The 21,386-nt window shown below is 44.4% G+C and overlaps 1 protein-coding gene across 1 annotated transcript; it reads right to left on the bottom strand.

Annotated features, from left to right (window-relative positions):
• Positions 1-1,281: 1,281 nt before the first annotated feature.
• LOC105869191 (glutathione S-transferase A3-like) lies at positions 1,282-17,961 on the bottom strand. Its single transcript, XM_012760857.3, has 7 exons — positions 17,855-17,961; positions 8,215-8,312; positions 5,882-5,933; positions 4,800-4,932; positions 3,643-3,784; positions 2,406-2,537; positions 1,282-1,666 (listed from the first exon to the last, which is right to left on the bottom strand). The coding sequence occupies exons 2-7, from the start codon at positions 8,299-8,301 to the stop codon at positions 1,544-1,546; spliced, it is 669 nt and encodes a 222-aa protein (XP_012616311.1). The 5' UTR covers positions 8,302-8,312; positions 17,855-17,961; the 3' UTR covers positions 1,282-1,543.
• Between the last annotated feature and the right edge of the window lie 3,425 nt (positions 17,962-21,386).

Genomic DNA, 21,386 nt, shown 5'->3' with positions numbered 1-21,386 from the left:
CCATGCAGATTTCTTTGCAATACGTTTATTTTCCTCAGCATCCAAGCAAGGTCTGTACATAGCATTTGAGTGATGTGAATAAATGTGCTTTATAGAAATGGAGTCTACACCAGGTGCATGAGGGTTTGTGAGCTCTCCAAGCCCAGACTGGGGTCCCAGGTCCTGGAGGTGCACATGGAGCTGGGCAGGTGTCACATCATTGGCGATGCAGCCCTGGGGACCCAGCAGGCCATGCCCCACCGCTGGAGCTCACAGGACAGGAGTGGACACAGTGGCCCCGAGTGTCGACAGAGGCTTCCAGGGCTCTGTGGAGGGCAGAGGAGAGGCCACGAGGTGGGGAGGGGGAAGCGTGACCAGGTGGGAAGGAGCTTGCCAAGCAGGGCTGGCAAATGTGCCCAGGCAGGAAGGCAAGAGGCCCTGCCACACTCTGTGGGTGACAGGCTGGAGATTAGGGGGTGAGGAGGGGGACAGGACCCATTCTGCCTGCAATGGGGACTCACTGGAGACTTTCAGAAAGGTGGTGATGCTTAGATTGTATTTTAGAAAAACCACTCCCGGTGCCAGTGGAGAAGATACTAGAGGGAAGTGACACTGCAGTCAGGGAGCCTGGAGAGTCTGTCTGCCCCTCACCCCCTTCTCACTGCGGGGGGCTCCCCCTGAGAGCAGGAGGGCTCAGTGTGCACAGCCCAGACCCCCCAGGGGAGACACCAGCATTGTGGGCCCAGCATGGGGCTGAAGCTAGAAATGTCTCTTAACTCAAGCAGTCTGGCCCGGTGACAAGCAGGGAAAAATGATTTTACATGTATTTATTTATATGTATTAATAATTCACATGCATAGTGTGTAATTTTGAAGCCCAGGCCTGAACAGCACTGAGAGAACAGAGAGGACGCTCATGTCCGGGGCCCCACGCGGGGCTGGAGAGCACAGTGAGGGTGTGCCCTGTGCACCTGCAGGTCGGGGACAGCAGGAGGGCCTGGGAGCAGAGGGCGGGTCTGTTGTGTTCTCTGTCGTGTTCCCCTCCTGGAACACTGAAGAGTCCACAGCCGTAACAGCTGTTTGAAAATGCACAAGAGAGAACCTTTCGTTATCAGAAATAACATGACTGTCCAAGGTTAAGAAGAAAATGTTGCTATGCTGTTCCCTAGAATGGTGACTCCTTTCCACTGCATGCCTGAAAGTGTCAGATGTAAATTTCTGCTCGGTGACTTTTTTGATAGTCTGTATGAAAAATGTTACGGCAAAATTTCTAGGAAACTCAAAACAAACCATATAATCTACATTTTCTTTTTGTACTAAATTTTAATTCCTAGAAAGAGGTAGGTCAAGAATACATTGGAAATCTGATTTCATACCAGATCCTAATGAAAAAGAATGAATTTTATCTGTCTTGTAAAACTAGGTTTGTTTTTTTTTTCGTTAGTACATAATTTGAAAAGTTTATTAGCTTCACACTAGCCACTGTCAGCATTAGGCAAGCAGTCAGTTCTTAGAAAATGTTAGCAGGTTGCTCTTGGCTGGGCTTTGCTTCCATGCCTGCTTTACTAAAACTTAAAAATATCCTTTGCTTTCTGTATTGATATATTATCCTCATGAGGCTTCCTCTGGCTGCCAGGCTGCAGAAACTTCTTCACATTGGGCAGGTTGCTGATTCTGGTTTTCAGGGCCTGCAATGCAGAGAGCACAGCCTCAGAGTGCAGCCCAAAGACCAAAGCAATTATTAGACAACCCAGGAAATCTGAGCCCTGCCACTCTACACACAGAACACGCCCCCTTCAGCAGGACTGTGGCGGCTGGGAACACACACCAGAGAAATGAAGATACGAGGAGAAATGAAGATATGGGAAAACTGAGCTGGGAATGAAGACACAAGATAATGAAAGCAAACCCTGGGGCCAGTCAGAGCAATTTTCCCACTGAGAGGTGGAGAGGGGGGTGGGCAGGAGTGTACAGAGGAGGCCTGGGCAGAGAGGAACACAAGGTCCCATGGCAGGGGACGGAGCCTAGGGAAGGAAACCAGATGGAAAGAGACCTGCTCAGACAGACTCAGTGTGGGACGACAGGGGCACCCCTGGGATGAAGGGACTCCCAGAGAAATCGGGCACAGAGACTGCCATAGATGGGAGTCCAGGAGATGCTGGGTTCTGGGTCCTTTCCATTGCAAAAGGTAAAATATTCTTATTGGGGTCGCACCCCCTCAAATTTCCATGCCATAGCAAGCAACACGGGTTGCTTTCACGCCTCACAACCAGGGTCTGGAAGCTCATTTTGGAGACCTGGGGGCAGTGCCAGCCTGGAGGAGGCTGGGGTCTGAATGTCACCAGTCCAAGGGCCCCAATACCACGTTCCCTCATGGGAGCTGTGGGGCTGCCTCTCTGGGGGCTGCGAGACAGTGACACTGATCACCTTCAGCAGAGGGAAGTTGGCGGTGAGGCTGGGGTCAAACTCTTCCAAGTTGTAGATAAGTTCAACCAGGTGAATGTCAGCCCGGCTCAGCCTGTTGCCAACCAGGTAGTCTTGTCCGTGGCTCTTTAACACCTGGGGGGTTGGAGGCATCAGATCAGGGACACAAGCACGGTCAGGCTGGGCACCTGCTTGTCCCCGAGCCTCTCCAGCCTGACCCTCCCACCTCCGCGTCCTCACTGGCATGCGTTAAGACCCAGACCTTTCTCCACAGTCCCTGATCCATGAGCGAGAGTGAGAAGCGGGCTCTGCTCCCTGCTCCCCTCCTCGGCTCCCGTGTCCTCTGCTCGTTCCCACAGCCCTGCAGAGTTCACCCCTCCCGCCCTCGCTGGCATCTTCCACGTGTGCCCGGGTCTCAGCACCAGCTGCGGCATGTTCTGTGTGCCCCGCGCCCTACAGCAGCCCCGACCTTCCAGGACGTGGCTCTGTTCTCTGCCGTCTCTCTCTCTGCAGTGTCCCTGGACAGCCCTCTCCACCCAGGAGGACACCTCTCCCCCTTCCCTCCTCATTTCCTGGTCTATATGCTGGGATCTGAAGGAAACCTGGGTGACCTTGAATTCATCACTTCCCTTGCAGACTTGGCTCTGACCCCTAACCTGCACTGCATTGTAATTTGCAAGCTGAAATGTCTAGGGGTGAACTGCATGGATGCCTGAAACTTACTTTGAAATGTAAAAATAATCTTACTCCACATCCCCTGGCCACCATTCCTGTTTAGACACTTCTCATCCATCTCTGCAGCACTACAATACCTTCGTGATGGGCAGCTGGTCTCATGTTCCCCTACACATGGGGCCAAAATACGGTCTGCTATATTGCTTTCGCCATGTTCATCTTGAAGGAAAGCCCATGGTCCTGTAGAAACTCTAGTCTCGACCAGCATCTCGTATGGCTCAGAGCCTTGCACAGCCCACATTGTACTATGACAGTAACATTCTGTTACATACAGAATTCTAGACTTGGGTCTAGGAAACTGAAATTTTGCTGGAAAATCATAATTTGCGTATAAGTAGCACAATTCTTCAACATCTATTTTTAGAAAATGCCTTGAGCGTCAGGGAGCTGCACTTAGGTTCAGGAAGTCTCACTGAAAGTGAAGGTCACTGCCTCATGAATGCCCAGCATTATTCCTTTTGCTCTCTAAATTCAGCTATTGGAAATGCTGAACAGCTGCACTTACTTTTTCAAAGGCAGGGAAATAGCGATTGGTTGTTTGCTCTTTGATCAGGGCCAGCCGGTTGACTTGCTCCTCAGGTGTATATTCGAGCAGCGTAACGATCATTTCGTTCAAATCCGCCATACCTTCTATATACATATCGATCCTGAGGGACAATGCAGGCTGTTAAACGCCCCTTATCTTAGGTTTTATGGTTTAAAATTTTAAGAGAATAGAGCATCAGGTGGTGACGATGGCATTCACCTGCAGTAGGTATTTTTTAATAGGTCATTCAATTTGATGTGATTTTTACGTATATCAACGTTTATTACAAAAACACCCTATCGGGGTAGATGTGTTTCAAAAATTTTTGCTACACACATGATCAAATACAGGTTCAAAGAGCATTGGTGACCCCCTCCCTAAGTTACAGTCATAAGAAAAATGGATGGATTCCCTGCAAGTAACCACCCATACTGCACTAAATTTGCCATTTCTATTTTTGGTTGTTCTGTTCTGTTCATAAGCTTAGTGTGACTAAGGAAAAGTGAACGATTCCAACGAGGTTATATTTTGAGTTGTGAGCTGTCATCCCAACTGGGTAAAGACCCCAGAACTTGGGTCATCCTGAATCCATCTGGCTTCTTCAGACTTGTGTCAAAATGTTAAGGTCAACACAGCTTCTTAGACACCAGGCTGTACTAACCCTGGTCAAGTGACCAGTCCATGTAACTGGTTGATAACTGAGTTACCTGGTCATCATTCTTCAAATTACTGAAACCTGAAATTCAGCTCCTTTGGATTGTCCCCTCCCCAGGCTGTCATCTACACACCCTCAAGCAATCCCTCTTTGTCCCTGCCTGCTGGCTGGAACTCAGCTCCTAAAGGCCTAAGCACCTGGAATCAGGATTCCACCGCCCTCTTGAGTTCACCAGTGTTTGGAAGCGTCTGTCACGGCGCTACACCCGTGGGCTGCACCCTCTCGCATGATCACACTCGCCTGAACCCTCCCACGTTCCTTGTCTCTCACGTCCACAGGACTCTGCCACCCTGGAGCTCAGCGCACGTGCCCACGGCCCAGCCTGCTGCTGTCCTCACCCCTGCACGGTCCTGCTTGCTCGAGGCAGGACCTCAAGCCCTCCCAGGTTATCCGCTGGTGTGAGGACAAAAAATGTACCTACAGGGCTCTCTCCTTTAAGTCCTTCCCGTAGAGGTTGTGCTTGCTGGCGATGTAATTAAGAATAGCTCTCCTCTGCACCAGCTCCATCCCATCGATCTCCACCATCGGCACTTGCCCGAACATCAGCCGCCCGTCTTCGGGAAGAAGGAAAGAAAAGAGAGAGGGAGAGGACGAAGGGTCCCGCTCCTCTTAGAATGAAAAAGCATTTGGTGCAATGATAAAAGATTAAAAAAATAAAACATCGAATTATTGTCCGGTACACTTTCAACTCAAAGAGCATTTGGTTTTTAGTGTCTTATAGTCCTTTTTTCTCATCAATCTCTATTTTGCTTTTTAGCCTTTTCATTTCCTACTCAGTGGTAGGTCCCCCGTATTTTTTGTGTTGCTTTATCTTCGTGGATATTTTAGGAAGAAACTGGGAGAGGCTACAACAGGGCTGCCATGCGAATGTCATTTAAAATGGGAAGTTCTGAAAATAAGTCTCGTGGTGTTCACGACATTTAACATAGTCTGGCTCAAAGGCACTCTAGCCGGGGCAACAGAGTGAGAGTCTGTCTCAAAAAATAAAATAAAATAAAACAGGAAGTTCTAAAGGTAAGTCTCACAGTGTTCACGACATTTAAGGTAGCCTGAGAGAAGTTTCTACAAGCAGGCCCCTTTCTGTGCTCTTCAAAGCCTATAATATTGCCAGGACATCACCTTGTCAGTCTGGGAGCAGTGAAGAACTCAAGATGGACCTGTTATCTACTGCTTCTCTCTAATGCATGTCCTTGTCTGGGGGTGCTGGGAGGGACCCTGAGCTATCACAGCTCAATCATGGTGCAGAAAGCACGAGAAAGCAGGGGGAGGGCATTCTCAGGGCACTGGGGATGGTTCCTTTAGCAAATACTCACAGAGGTCGGGATCTTTTCACTCTGAAAGTTGGCAGACCTGCTCCGGGAGACACTTCTTTCCATTTTAACCACTTTGCTCCCTCTCCACTACCCCAGATCACCACCCCCACAGACGTTGCCTGGTGTTAAGACCTCCCCATGTGCCTTCTCCTAGATTCCCGCACAGAGGCATTTACATACTTGCTCTTACCATTTCTTAACTTGTCCAAATCTTCTTCTGTTTCTATAAATACCTCTTCGAACTGAAGGCAAAAACAGCAAATGGGCTCTTGTTAGTTCATCCCATAGCATAACAGACTTTTAAAGTTGCATGCCCCAGTCCAGAACATGACATGGAGAAGGTTAAGATTTCTGGGTTTTGCAGATACACAGATTAGTCTGGTCATGGACGTTCGGAAATTTAGACTAGACCCCTAAAGAAAAGAGTCTGCAACATGGCACATAGCTGATCCTTCTTGTATTTCACTTCACTCCCACCCTGACCTCACCAGCGTCTGTCATTGGGTCATGATTTCGAAGCAGAACTCACTGGAGGGAAGGGACTGAGATGTTATTTTGGTTAATGTGTTGCAATATCTCGGGAAAACCCGTGTGTCCAGGAGAGATCAGAGAAGAACCTGGGTGTGGCCGCATGGACTGTGCAATGGGCCGACCACCGTCTATGATTCTGCCACCAGGGTTTCTACTGAAATTTCTATCACTCTTTCCATTTCATAGTTTAAAAGGCTTTTCTTAATCTAGGAAAGACCAGGAATTTGTGGGTTTCTAATGTGCTCCACGGAACGGACTTTGTAGCCGATCTGTGACCATGCAGGGTCATGGTATAATCCTAGGTGTAAATGTATGATAGAGGTGTCTAAGTGAGGAGGGGCGTGTGCCAGCAATTAACAAAGCGTCCACTTGAAGACAAACAGAGGGGTGGCGGTTGGTCACAGCAAGAGGTGGGATGGGGTTGGCCAGTGTGGTGAGTTTTTGTTTATTGTTGTTTTCTTTGAGACAGGGTCTCACTCTCTCACATAGGTTAGAGTGCAGTGTTGTCATCATAGCTCACAGCAACCTCAAACTCCTGGGCACAAGCGATCCTCCTGCCTCAGCCTCCCGAGTAGCTGGGACTACAGGCATGAGTCACCACGCCTTGCTAAGTTTTTCTTTCTTTTTTTTTTGTAGTGACAGCGGCTCACTTTTGCTCAGGCCCGTCTCAAACTCCTGGCCTCAAGCGGATCCTCCCACCTCAGCTTCCCAAAGTGCTAGGATTAGAGGTGTGAGCCACTGCTCACGGTCACCACTGTGATATTGCTGGAGACCCTGAGGGATTGGATCATAACCATCAGCCTCTGGGCACTGGGAAGCCAGAGCCCTAAGCCACGGCCTTAATCAGCCCTGTCCTCCCCAGTTGCTGCTCCTGCCTCAGGACAAGGTCTCCTGGGCCTGTCCCTGCCTCTCCCCCTTACACACACCTGCTGAGCCTCAGTAATGCACACGCAAGTGTTTTTCCCAGGGACACCTGCAGAGGGCAGCACTCCACAGAGTCACGCCCAGAAACCCACCAGCACTTCCTGTTCAGACCCTGGGAAGAAGGGCCTTGGAACACTGTGGAATGCTGGGGTGTTCTCCTAGAGGCCCCCACTCCTCATTTTAGTCACCTACTTACTTGTCTGTGTCCTCAGAAACATGCAGGCTGCTCCAGGGCAGGGACCAGGTCTGTCTTGTTCTCTGTCTACCCCAGAGCCTAGCACAGAGCCTGGCACTTAGTAGGTACTCAAGAAAATCACTGCTGAATGAATTTACTCAGTCTAACATGAAATGTGTTGGAATCCCCTCCCTCCTTCCCCCCATGTGCTTTATACTTTAATCCCACTGAGCTTCTCATACATTTTACTTTTTTATGATGGAAATTTCCAGCATGCATAAAAATACATATAACATCCAATGATCCATGTGTCCCAGTCGCCTAGCTTCAATAAATACCAACTCAAGCCAAGTTGCTTTCATTGTAGGCCAACCTCTCTCCCTCTCTGGTTATAATATAAAACAAACTGGGGGTCTCATATCATTTCATCCTAAACACTAGAGTGTGTATCTATAAAACATAATGATCATTTTCAAAATAACAATAATACCATCCCTAAAATCAGGCACAATTACACTAAAAAATTAACTGAAATTCTTTAATATCATCTAATCTTCAATCAATATTCAGGTTCCTAATTTTGGTATAAATGTCACAAATTACATTTTATGCTTTGCTCATATCCAAATCCAAATGAGGCCCACACATAATGTTCAACTGATGTTTCTTTTGAATATGTCTTTTAATTGTTTATGTGATCTTGGATGGACAGCTTTCTTTTACTTCCATTTGGTCAAATCAGAACATTTTTCTCTTAATAACTGGGGATATTTTCATTGAAGGCAAAACTATTTATTCATACATCATCTTACATGGAAGTCTCCTGGCTTAGAAAAGGATTTTGATACAGTCCATTTTAGGTATGACTCAAGTTGACCTAAGTCCCAACCTACCTCTACTCCAGCTGCAGCCAAGAGCCACCGGATGACCTCCATTCTGCCCCGTCCATCGTAGTAGTGAAGCTTGGGCTTCCCCGCCATAATAGTAGTCTCTTGTTTTCGGTAAACAGAAATAAATATATGAATGAATGAGTCCACAGAAGCAAAATGTGCTTTTGGATGTAAGGTTGATGGTATCTGCCTTCCTTGTGGCAGGGTTAGAGGAGAAGCCAGAAGGTCTTGGGCCCAAATTGGCCCAATTTCTTACCAGCATTGTAAAAATGCACCAAACCAGTCTCATGTTGCCATTTGTCCTTAGTTTGAGAAGCTGAAGAGGGCAGCCTGGATCCCACACAGGGGAAGGCTCTGGGAGCCTGGGAGGGACCTTGAACCCAGAGGGCTTCACTGACAGGGTGGACCAAGAGGGAGCAGAGTCAGTCTTCAGCTCTTCAGCTGCTACGCTGCGCTCGTTCACAAGCAGAACCGGGGCTTAGTCTTGTCCTGACTGCAGCCAAAACCTAAACTATCTTTTACAGAACAAGGTGCTCCTTTCTTTTTCCTATTAGGTTTCTATATTTTCCCACTTCTGGGTGAATTTTACTTTATAACCTCGAAAACAGGTAGCTCCTGCATTAACTTTCCATATAAGGAAAGGAACCAACATTGGTTTAGTGTCTACCACATAATATAAAATTTCTCATTTTTATTCACATTTGTTTGTCAGAAAAGTTGCTTTATGTATATCCTGTTGTTATTCTAAGTTTACAGTAGAGATTATTCATATCTATAGAGGTTATGTGATGTGTTAAACCTAGCATGGTTTTTATTTGACAAGAATTTTTTTTTTTTTTTTTGAGATAGAGTCTTACTCTTTTGCCTGGGCTAGAGTGCCAGGGCATCAGCTTAACTCACAGCAACCTCAAACTCCTGGGCTCAAGCAATCCTCCTGCTTCAGCCTCCCAAAAGTAGCTGGGACTACAGGCATGCGCCACCATGCCCGGCTAATTTTTTCTATATATTTTCAGTTGGCCAATTAATTTCTTTCTATTTTTTTAGTAGAGATGGGGTCTCGGCTCTTGCTCGGGCTGGCTTCAAACTCCTGACCTTGAGCAATCTGCCCTCCTCAGCCTCCCAGATTGCTAGGATTACAGGCGTGAGCCACCACGCCCCGCCAAGAGGTTTTTTTTAATTAAAAAAAAAAAAACCACTTAATGGGTTCCTGGGAATTCTAACCAAAATCATGATTTTCTTCACCAAGGAAGTCACAGCAAGGGCTGCCAGGCTGGGAAACCGGAGCACCTGCCCCTGCCCATGTAGCTCCTACCATCCATGTGACATCGTCCAGGCTTGGCCACTGTTTTTACCTCTCGAACGTCTCCTTTCTACCTTAGGTTAGGGTCACTGCTTGAAGTTGTCCAAAAATCTGTTTATGGCCCATTTAAAAGTGCTTGTTCTTTATTAGTGTTTCCATTTCTTCCTCCTTGGACAGTATTTTTTTCCTATGAATTTTTTGTTTTGCCCTGCAAAGGTCCAACACCAATGTGACTTTTTACAGGGTCTCTGTGAGATTCTTAAGCTTTCCTGCATAAGATCTTGGTTTTATTTATTTATTTTTTATGTTGGCAATTATTGTGGGGCACTACTGGCTCTCATCATGTTGCATGCTATCTGGAGACTTCGTGTGTGTTATAAATACTAATTATATGTTCTACTGATACATGTAGCTCTCTCCTCTCACCACTTCTTGAGTTATGGCGCTAGAAGATTCGGAGCATTCAGCCCTTCCTCCAAGTTTCTGAGATTAAGGACTCTCTTTTGAAAGACTGACAGACATCTCCATCGTAAGACCTCAGGCTATGGGGTTCAAATCCCACTGGGTAAGGCGCCTAGGAAAGACCACCTCAAACAAAGGGACAGGCGATGCCCAGGTGGCCTTCAGGACAGTGCCAGGGATGCCTGGGCCCAGTGGTCTCTACTGGCTTTGTGCACATTTTGGGTTATTTCTTATTTTCTTCCTCTGCTTTGTCCTCTTATAATTCCAGCTAATAAATGGCAAGTCGCCTCTTCCTTTCCTACTGTCCTGACTCCCTGCTCTCAGGGACAACCTATTTCTCCCTTTTGCAACTCCTCTGCAGTTTATGTCCACTTTTGGTACAAAAGCCCCTCCTGTCGCGGCAATGTATACAGCTAGCACGATGTGTACAGCTAGCGTTACAGCTCTTATTCGTTTACAGCTCTTATTCGTTTGACCGGGGAAAGAACCGAGCGGCACACGAAGAGTTGGAGAACAGCCTTTATTCTTCTACAGCTCTCTTCGAGTCTTCCGATCCTTCCACCGCTTCCGCTCCGCTTTCCTTGTTCTCCTCCTGCTTTTATACCCTTGGTGGGGCTCAGAAAGCATCCAATCAGCTACAAGCTTTAACATCCAATCAACATCAAGCTTTAACATCCAATCAACAACAAGCTTTAACATCCAATCAAAAACAGTGGGACTCAAAAATTACCCAATCAGGATCACACAAGCAGCCTGGCCTGAAACAGGCAGCAGCTCGTGGGCCTGGGGGCGTTCTGGCATGCAGGTCCCCAGGTGGCTCTCTGCCTCCGCCCCGCCCCAGCAGCGTGCCCTCCACCTGCTGCCCTCCACAGGCAGTGCTGGCCTGCAGAGATGCGGAGCTACAGGGACGCGGCAAGTGGCCACGTCCTGTGCCCGACATTTTCTGAATCACTCCCGCCCACAGGCACTTTCCTGAAGGCCAACTGGGCTTCGCCTACCCCTTTGAGGTGGTCTTTCCCAGGCCACTCACCCAGTGAGACTCCAACCCACAGCCTGAGGTCTCACAATGGAAATGTCATTCCGTCTTCCCAAAGAGAGGCCTTAATCTCCGAAACTCGGAGGAAGGGCTGACTGCTCAGACTCCTCTAGCTTCCACCCGAAAATTTAAGTACACCCTGGGCCTCCCTAGTGAGGCTCACCTTACTTCGAGGGGCTTTTGTTTAGAACCTCTTGAATATACCACATCAAGGAAAATTCAGTGTTCAAACGGACAATCTGCCATCACAGAGTTAAAACATGGAGTCTGGAGCTCACTGCCTCTTTTCTTTTCTGCGGACTTCAAATCCGCAGTGGCTACATCACTACTGGAGTTGAGACAAAGCTCACTGGATGTGGGACGACTAATTCAGTGCACTAATTAGGGCAGAAAATTCTGGCTATAATATAAACATTGAAAATTCATTTCAAGTTCATTTAAAGTGAACAAAAACAAGTAAAAGAGTCTTAAAAAAAAAAATCAAACTGCCACGGAATCTGCTTTACCCACAACTTTGGTCCCCAGCTTTCATTACATTACCTACTGGGGCAAGGAAAGTTCAGCCAAGTAAACAAGTTACAATTTTGCCAAAAATAATTTGCATCCAATCCCTTTTTGCAAACTGGTGAGTTTATATTGTTATCTCACGACTGAAATTCAGAGGTAAAAATTATTAGATCTTTTTGTGCATATGTGTGTGTATACATATTTAAATATATTCATGTGTATGTACATTGTTATATATTGTGTTTCCATGGTAACAAATTCACTTATAAAGGTGTGCTCATCGATTAAGTAAATAAGGCTAAGTGCTTTTCAAGTTCATGGGAGATTTTAATACACTTTTGGTAAATAAGCTAGGTTAAAAAAAGCTATTGTTCGTAAGTAAAGACAAATATACCTTCAAATTGCCAGCATACATTTCTGCCAGAGTTTACAAGTCATTTTTACCTTTTACCTGTGCTTAATGTTTTAAAGCATCAAAGTTTAACACAAAGATTATAAAACTATAAACCCAGCCAAAACCAACATGATCTGTGTTTATGTGATTTTTTTATAAGTAAGACTAATCGAATATTGGTAGATTAATGAAAACAGCTGGATCTTCTGAGTTATCTGGAAAAACACTCATGTGTTTGTTGTTTTTATGTAATATACACAGGCTATAATAATGGTTAACCGGGAAATAACTTAAAATAATAACTAAGATCTAAGTAACTTGCTTAAACAAATAAATTGAGTAAATATAAATAAAATAACAAATAATTTGAAATTTCCTGCTTCTTAGGTTTTTACTAAAATGTAAGGCTATTAAGAATAAAAATTCTAGTCAATATACGTGACTATATATATATATATATATAAAGTATACAGAAAATAAGATGTTTTTATTCAAATAATAAAAAATTATAGAAGAGGCATAAAATGTCTTCTGATTGAAAAAGGGGTAATTCTGACTGATTCAAAGGTTGCCTAAAGGTTACTTAAAATAAAAGGGTAGAGGATATTGGAGATCCTGTGAATGTGACAGAGAGAGAGGGATGTGGAGGGTTATGGATACAAAGATGTAGTTTTGATAAGAAGTTTTGGCGAGAAAAGAGAATGATTTAATATAAAGAAATGGTCTTGTATAGTAAATTTTTATGCAAAAATAAACTGGTTATTGAAGCAAGGGGAGATTGAGGACAAAACAGAAAGGCCAAGTTTGTCATAGATGGTCTATGTAAATTGTGATAAGATTGATGAAAGAAAATTTATAAAGGAATTTTGTATGTGATCGAGTTGCCTACAATTTTTTAAATAAAAAAATTTTTTTTGGTTAAAACAAGTTTTCTTAAGGTATTGATTTGCCCTTAATAAAATTGCAAAAAGTTCTGATTGTAATTCTATAATCTGCTTCTTTTGAGACTTCTCAGATTTGTATCTCAGAAGTTCAACTTTTGTTCCATCTTGCTCTTTTCAGCCTTGCCTCTCCTTGAGAAGGCCTGAGACGGTAACCCTCTCCTCCTTCAACCTTTTTGGTAATTCCTGTAACTTTCTTCCCCCCTCTAGATCTGGTTCTAAGTCTGCTGTGAATGCCTGAGGCTAAAACGTTTACCTTGAAGGCCTAAAAAGCATTGTGTTTTCTTAGCTTCTTGATATATCTGAATTGTTCAATATGATTAAAATAATCTTCCTATGCTGTTACTAAGAGTTACATATTCCTCTTCTCAAGGTACTGCTTCCTAGTTTCTTGTTTCCTTTATAATATAATACTCACTCATGACCCTGAATGGTCTTTTTATGTCTGACCCTTTTCATGAGATTTGACTTTCCAAAGTTGCCCAGATTTGTTTCCCATAAGAAAAAGCAATTGCACTAAAGAAGATTTTTTACTTTTTAGTAATGGGCCTAAGAATCAAAGATTTTATGTTTTATCAAGATAATTCCTGCTGTCCTTATTTAGGTTTTTGATTACTTGGGAAGCCTGTGCTTTAAAAGTTAAGGTTTTTCTGTATTCTCTTTAAAGTCTCCTGATTATCACTCTTGGTTAAGCAAATTGCTATTATTTTATAGTAACATGAGATCCTATTTTGATAAAATGTTCTAAGCCTTTTAACATCTTTGACAAATGTCTACACAATGTAGATAATTTGAATGTTTAGCTACCTGTAAACTTCTTTTTCCTGTCATTGCCACAAGTAGGCAAGATTTATAACCTTTTTTGGTTAAGATGTTAATTCTTTAAAGAGACCACAAAAAGACCATTCTGGTACAAGAGTCTCTAAGACATGCTTAGCTCAAATGGGTTTAACAAAATGCTTGTTTTGTATAGTGAATTCCTACAAATCTAACAGTAGCTCAACGGTTACAGATAAGTTAATTTTATAACCTTGCTTTTGGCCTTTGCTCTTATGTCGTTCAAACGGTTTTAAAAGTTGATCAATACTTGCCCGCCTCCATCCTCATCTGGCCTTGAACACCTAATTGGCTATAAGTCTTTTGACTTTAAGTCCCTTGGCCACAGTGTCCCACTGAGGGACAGGGTGGAACCAGGGCAGGTTGTTGCACCACCTTGGCAATGACCAGACACAATGAAAGTTTGTCCATCAATGAAAATCCTGCCTCTGGCAAATCTTGGCCAAAAAGAAAAAAACTGTAAACCCTGCCGACTGAACAGACCCCCTCTTGGCCAACGGGACTCCAGGAAAACGTTAAAACTGAATCTTAAGACGTCAGACACACCTTCTTATACTCCCCTACTTTTGGAGTTTAACATTAATGTTAAAATAGAAATCATAAGACTGAAAAAATGGCCTCCATGTCAATAAGATACCAAATTTAAAAACAGACCCTAAGGCCATTTCAGAAAAGGATTAAGGGGCTGCCCTAAAACTACAGATAAAGATGCTCAGATCATGCTATTACAGCCTGCAAGATGCAGGCCCCTACTCAGTCTTGAACACCCTCAGAGAGAAATTCACTCACTCAGAATACAAAATTTTGAGGCTGTCAGAAAAGGCAACAAACCATCCCTTTAATTAGTCTGGTTCATCCCCTTCCTTGGCCCACTGGTGGCAGTCCTGCTTTCGTTGCTTTTTGGGCCTTACATTATTAACCTTTTGGTGAGCTTTGTTAGTAAAAGACTAAGAACAATTAAGCTGCTTATAGACCCTGACCCTTCAGCAGCCCTCAAGAATGGGGAGCAGATAGAAGAGGGATTTCTCAGCAGGACAGGGCCAGCAAAGGAGTGGGAGGGACTAAAACACAAAGAAGGTTTTAGCCCAAGCCAGATGACTACACAAGCTTGATAACCCTGCTGCTCAAAACTTTACTCCGTTAAAGTTTATCTCCCTTCCGTTACTTGTTCCTTCCCTTACTGGGACCAGTTATGTTCCCCCTATTATAATACTATTACTTTTTGGTCCCTGCTTTTTTTTTTTTTTTTTTAACTTACTAATAAGGTGTCTTCCAGGCCCCAAGAGTTGCATGTCAAGTTGATGTTGGCTCAGGGGTTCCAATCTATACCATCTATTGAAGACCCCTATAAATCGTTAGATCCATCAGCAAGAGATTTTTACCACCTGGAAATGTAAGTAGGGACAGTGGCCATATTCAGCAGGAAACAACCTTGGGCCTTAAGAATCAGGAGGGTGGAATCTCTCCGAGGGTAATGAGACGGTACAAGGACAGGACTAGGGTCTCACTTCTGACCAATGGGGCAACATGGGACAGCATGATCCAGCCTAGTGAACTGAAGATGAAAAAACAAAAAACAAATGACTTCCTATCTGCTGGAATTCAGCACACACACATAAGGGTGGGGGTGGGGGTGGGGGTAAACCCTCTGTCTATTGGGCCGTATTTTCTGAGAGCACTGAAATAAAATGCTGACAGTAGCTGATAAAGAACCTGGCTGCAAAGAAACCAGACCTATCTGGATCTAACCACCTCAAGCAAAAAGAATCCCTACACTGCTCTTACCCTGCCTTTCCCCTCATTATAATCTCATTTTGATGCTAAAAATCACACCGGGAGAGGAGATTTATTTAGCATGCTGTTGAGACATGGCATACATGAAGCAGCATGTAATAGAACTAGGCAGACGAAAGAAAATCTCCACCTCTATGTGCTCACGTGTCAACCTTTTCCTGCCTAAGCCTCTTTAAAACTGTGAACTAAAATAAAATTTTAAGGCTCACCCCCCAACCGGCTGACTGAATGGACCCTCTCATGGCCAAAGGAATATCCTAAAACTAAATTGTCTGCCAGGAGGAGGGAGGTCAGACAGGCCTCATCATGCCCCCCTCCCTTCTCGGAGACTCCTTTGTAACCCATTGACTGGCCTAACGGTGTTCAGTGGCTTATCTCTGATAACAACTTCTTATGTGGAAACATTCCAAGCCTTTAGACAAAGCTTCATGTCTTTAACCAATTACAAGCCAAGGAATCTTTAAACCCACCTGTAACCTGTAAGTCCCTCACTTCTAGATCTCCCACCTTTTTTGGGCCAAGCCACCAATGTATGGCTCCCACATATTGATTCATGACTTCAGCTGTAACCCCTGTCTCCCTGAAATGTATGAAATCAAACTGTAACCCAGTCACATCGAGTCCACTTGCTCAAGGCTTCTTGGGAGTGGCTCCGGGTCGTGGTCCTCAAATTTGGCTCAGAATAAACTTCCTTCAAATCTTTCAGAGTTTGGATTTTTCCGTCCACAAAACTCTCCCTGAACAGCCTGAGGACTTTTCCTCTCTGTGCCTTGCCTGGGACTCCCATTCGGCCTCTTGCTAATTTCTCTTGCATAGAGAGCCCAAGGCCTGGGCCAGTAAACACTGTCGGGGGCACTCTCTTTTCTCTGAAAAATGTTTCCTGCAGCAGAGCTCCAACCAAAGTGACTTTTCACAGCGTCTTTCTGAGATCCCAAGGCTTTCCTGTATGTGATTTTTTTTTTTTTATGTTGGGCAATTCTTGCCCTGCACTACTGACTTTTATCATGTTACATCCTACCTGGTCCCTACAGGAGCCTCATAAAAAGTGTTTATATGTTTTGGTGATATATCTAGCGCTCCGCCAAGGAATACCCAGTTACAGAGCAGGAAGGGAAAGTAACGGTGCTCCTGCCCCCCTCCCCTCTCCCTGCGAGCTCACAGGCAGCAGGGCATCAGTCCAAGTTCACTCCAGTCTTCACGGGATATGACTCAGCTAGATAACTCAAAAGCTTCACTTTTTTTTTTTTTTGGTTAGTTTGTTTTTTAGCTTTTCCCTCATAGGGCTTGCCATTTTAGAACCCAGTAGTACAGAGTAATTACATAACAAGCCAGGATCATGGGGGTAAAATAACCAATGCTGATTATGAAATCCACCACTCTGCTGTTTAAACAGAATTAACATAGCAATGGAACTAGCCCACGTAGTAGAAACATTAAGACTAAGCAACAACAACAAAAAAGTATTTTTCCAGGGTAGCCATGAGAACATTTAATCTGGCAAATAGAAGGAATTTGCAAATGCTGTTGGACTAGAAACAGCAAGAGAGAAGGGCATTATTCTTACGTTCCTAAGTTTCTCTACGATGCAAGTCCACACTTGTTTTCCTATTTTGCAAGGGTAGCCATGGGAACATTTAATCTGGAAAATAGAAGGAATTCACAAATGCTCTGTTAAGACTAGAAACAAGACAGTTCGAGAGAAGGGCAGCATTATTTTTAAGTTCCTAAGTTTCTCTAAGATACACGTCCACTTGCACTTGTTGTACTGTCCTATACGTACATGTAGATTCATTTGTAATTTTGAGACTGTACATCTTGCTCAGCCTTTGGTCCCACAAACATTGAACAAATAACAGGAGGAAGAGGAAGAAGAGGATGAGGGGGGAGAAAAAAGATGAAGAGGAAGAACAAAGAGAAGGAGGAAAAGGGCAAATACCACACCACTTGGTCTTAAGTTGCAAAGTATTCATAACTGATCTGAACAAATAAGCTAATGCATATGTAAGCGAATATGTACATGGAAATTTAGATCCTAATCAGCAGGCGTTGATACCTCCCATCTAACTGTGTAAAAAATTGCACCTAAGCTCCGACAAATGCATGGTGGCATTTTCAGATTGCATAGACTGTTGTCACTCTCACTTTTCTCACACCATCAAAGTCACTGCCCTTGTTCTCTAAATTCCCGAATCTTATTTTTGTTTAAGCTATTTCTGCCGGAACCAGTAAACAATGCTTGAATTGTCTCCTGAGCACACTAAGAAGGCACAGTAAGAAAGTAAAGTGCACACACAGAGTAACACGTTTAAACATGCTCTCCTGGTGAAGCAGACATGAGACCATTTAGGAAGGTTCTTAAGGTCAGTACTAACCTGACAAAGTCCTGGCTGCGTCTCTGCTCAGCTCCTGCAGGCCAGCTCCTGGGCTGTGCCAGCTGCTTAAATGCTGGGACACTCCTGCCTGCTGAGCTGGGCGGGCCCAACAGGGAACAGCCACCCCCACCCCATGGAAGGCTCCAGAGTTCCATGCTGGACTAGAAAGCAAGACAGTCAACAATGTTTCATTTCAAGGCTATCCAGAAATGCACAATAAGGGATTTCAAATCTATCTGGCTGCCTCAGAAGGTCCCTGGGGAGCAGGCTTCTTTGAACACTGTTTAAGGAGGATCTCATTAAATGGGCTGCAGGTTTAGGGCAGATGAGAAACCTTGTAGGGGGGAGGAGGACAGTGGCATAAGAGGGTGTTGTCAGGAAAGGGGACTTGAGAGAGAGAATGGGGAGACTGCACCTATGTTTATAAAAAAAAAGACTCAATGATGAATGCTGCTGGGAAACTCTACAGGCTGGAAGAATCTAGCAGACTGTCCTGGCCCTGGGTGCGAAGATCTCAGCTGCAGTACCTGGGGTCACTGGCAGATCCTTCTCTATGGGAACACGTTGGCCTTTCTCTCTAGCCCAAGGCCCTTGATGCACCGTTTCTTCTGCCCGGAACATGCTCTTCTCCCCTCCTCCCAGGCATCCCGTCCTTGCTCTGTCCTATCACTCTTCCCACGTTCTGTGTTCAGCGTCTGCATTTCCCCAGCTCACCGTGAGCTCCTGAGGGCAGGGCTGCCCTGTCCCCGTGGCTGACCACGGCGCCCCGCATATGGCAGGGGCTCGATGTGTACATGTGATTTCTCTACTTCTAATGGAAATTGTCTAACATACAAACATAGAAAGAACAGTGCAATGAGCTTGATGTACCCATCGCCTTGGTTCAACTACCGTCAGCAATATTTGAAGCAAACCCCAGACTTTGTCTTATTTCATCAATAAATAATTTAATGTGTATCTTTGACACCTTTTTTTGGAAATATTTACATTACAAAAAAATTGCACAACTGGTACAAACTCCCAAATACCCTTCACTGAGCATCCTGTAATGTTAACATCTTACATAACCATAGTACGATGATCGAAACCAGGAATTTAACACAGATATAATACTTTTAAGTAAACTGCAGACCTTACTTTGATTTTACCAGTTTTTCAACTAGTGTCCTTTTTCAAGTCCAAGATCCCATCGAGGACCCCACACTGTATTTAGTGGTCATGTCTCCTTAGCCACCTTCAATCTCTGACACTTCTCTAGTCTTCCTCTCTTTCATGATTGTGACACTTTTGCAGACACCTGGTCAGTTATTTTGTGGAATACAAGGCAGTTTGGGTCTATCTGCTGTTTTCTCACGATTCAATTATGATTATACATCTTTTGCAAAATATCACAGAAGTCATGCTGTTCCCTTTTCAGGATACCATTTCCAGAAAGAATATCATATCCAAGGGTTCATATGTAATTAATTCTTTGTCAAACAACCAGCTCCTAGACCCCTGCCCCAGTCACATCCATCCTTCATCTCCAGCTAGGAGGGACAGATTTCGTCTCTATTGGGGCGGAGGGGGAAAGGAATGCTGGCAGCAGCTGTCTGTTAGATTTATAAAGTCTGGGGATTCTCCAGACTCCTACGGCCATTGTTTTACAAGCCTAAGTTTTGCATGAACCACATTCTGTCCCATACATACTTTTTGGGTTCCCACCTGGAACAAACCTCTAACACGATCCAGCTTCTTTACCTTGCCAATTTGTTTCAAATGGTCCGATATTTTTGGAATAGTAATGTCAACCCTTACTGCTATTAATAATTCATGTATAGTTACAGTTGGATTCGCTTCCACTATAGGTTTCAGCTCATCATTATCCACCTTGGTCTCAGGTTGTCCACGTGGCTCGTTTATTTTCAAAATTAAACTCGCCAGAACAGAACTTCTCAAGCCATCAACGTACTGTGAGTTCATTAGCCACATCCTTCCCAAACACTTCTTTGCGATTTCAAGCTCTATGCACAGCATTAGTTCCACGACAGAAATCATATTCAAAAATAACGTGAATTTTTGACTTAACCATGGTTTAACAAAAATTGCTCTAAAAACAACTTTGAGAGATAACCACAAGCCAAACCATACGTTTGAAAGAATAAGGATGTATCTTCACAATAAAAATAAAACAAGAAGTGTCAAAGTGAAATGTCAGCAGTATCAACTGTCAAAATTAGTACTTAAGGAAATCGGACATTTCATGTAATAACCTAATAATGTTATTATTATGAATAAATATCTTATGGGAGATACTTTGTGAATGTGCAAACACTGCTTCACACTAAGCTTCTGGAAGTGCACCCCAGGGGCCATTCATGCTTTTGGTTTGTTTTGTCATAAAAGTTTAGAATTAACTTGCTGCTTGCTCACAGAGCTGCCAGGCCAATATGAGAAAATGATCTTGAGAAAAAACAGATCTAGAGTCTGGCACAGGCCAAATGAAAACACTTGTGTGCAAATCCCACCAGATAACCTATTGTTCGCTGCTAACTATCCAGCAAGTCATGATGACTTGCACAAATCTTGCTCTCTGCTACCAGCCTCCCATATCTCTTTCATTTATAATTTGCTCAGTAAGCAGAAGAGATGAGATGCTCTTTTGAGACAGTCGTCTGCCATCTCCCCAGGCTGCCTGTACCTTTCCTTCAACAACACTGGCCTCTCCTGGCTGGCTGGCAGGTGTAGGGCAGCAGGAACTGCACCTGGCAACACATCCATCCTCTGACGTTAGTATCCATTATGGAACTGATGGTGATTAGAGTCATTAGATCACTACTCCAGCTTCGGCCTATAGGAGCTCCTTCAGGTTGGTCTCTGTGTCCTTTATGACAAGCCCCCTTTTGGGGGGATCATTTCCAGAGATTTCCTTTGCCAAAGATGTTCCAGGTTTTTCATGTATTTTCTCTGCCCCAACCCTGAAGTCAGCCATTTCTCCAAAGATCCTTGCTTCCTTCTATTGGGGAAGATATTTTAAAACTAGGATCTGATCACCGTGGATTGTTAGTTTTGTTCCAGGTGAGAACTATGTGCAGGACAGAATGGGGTTTATGCAAAACTTAAGCTTGTAAAAACAATAGCCCCAGGAGTCTGGAATGTCTCCAGACTTTATAAATCTAACAGACAGCTGCAGCCAGTGTTCCTTCCCATTCCCTCCCTGAAAGAGATGAAGGCCGTCCCTCCCTAGCTCTCCTGATAAGGACGAAGCCAGAGAAGAAGGATGGACTTGACAGGGCCAAGGGTCCTAGAAGTTGGGTATTTGAAGAAAAATTTATTGCAAGCAGCTGTTCTGGCCCACTTACTTACTCTCGCTGAGAAAACCCTCTGTAAAACCCAAGGCTCTCCCCTTTTCTCTTGTGGACACTTTTTCACTTCCACCCATCTGCACCCAGATGTTCAAAATAAACAGCTACACATGAGGCTTCTTGTATCCCTCTCTCAGCTCCGGACCTAACACGTGTGTGCACTGCTTCTGGGATTTTAATGTTCCTAG

Source organism: Microcebus murinus, chromosome 5 (genome assembly GCF_040939455.1).
Source record: "Microcebus murinus isolate Inina chromosome 5, M.murinus_Inina_mat1.0, whole genome shotgun sequence".
NCBI classification, from domain to species: domain Eukaryota; kingdom Metazoa; phylum Chordata; class Mammalia; order Primates; family Cheirogaleidae; genus Microcebus; species Microcebus murinus.
The sequence above is the reverse complement of the archived record's forward strand: the minus strand, read 5'-3'. Positions and strand labels throughout refer to the sequence as shown.

What these genes read in the sequence shown, in the direction of transcription:
- LOC105869191 (XM_012760857.3), bottom strand. Translation starts at nt 8,301, where the DNA reads ATGGCGGGGAAGCCCAAGCTTCACTACTACGATGGACGGGGCAGAATG. An exon ending in GACTTAAAGGAGAGAGCCCT is followed by an intron (nt 3,785 to 4,799) that starts GTAGGTACATTT and finishes ATTGTCCCTCAG; the next exon opens with GATCGATATGTATATAGAAG. An exon ending in CCAACTTCCCTCTGCTGAAG is followed by an intron (nt 1,667 to 2,405) that starts GTGATCAGTGTC and finishes TCTGCATTGCAG; the next exon opens with GCCCTGAAAACCAGAATCAG.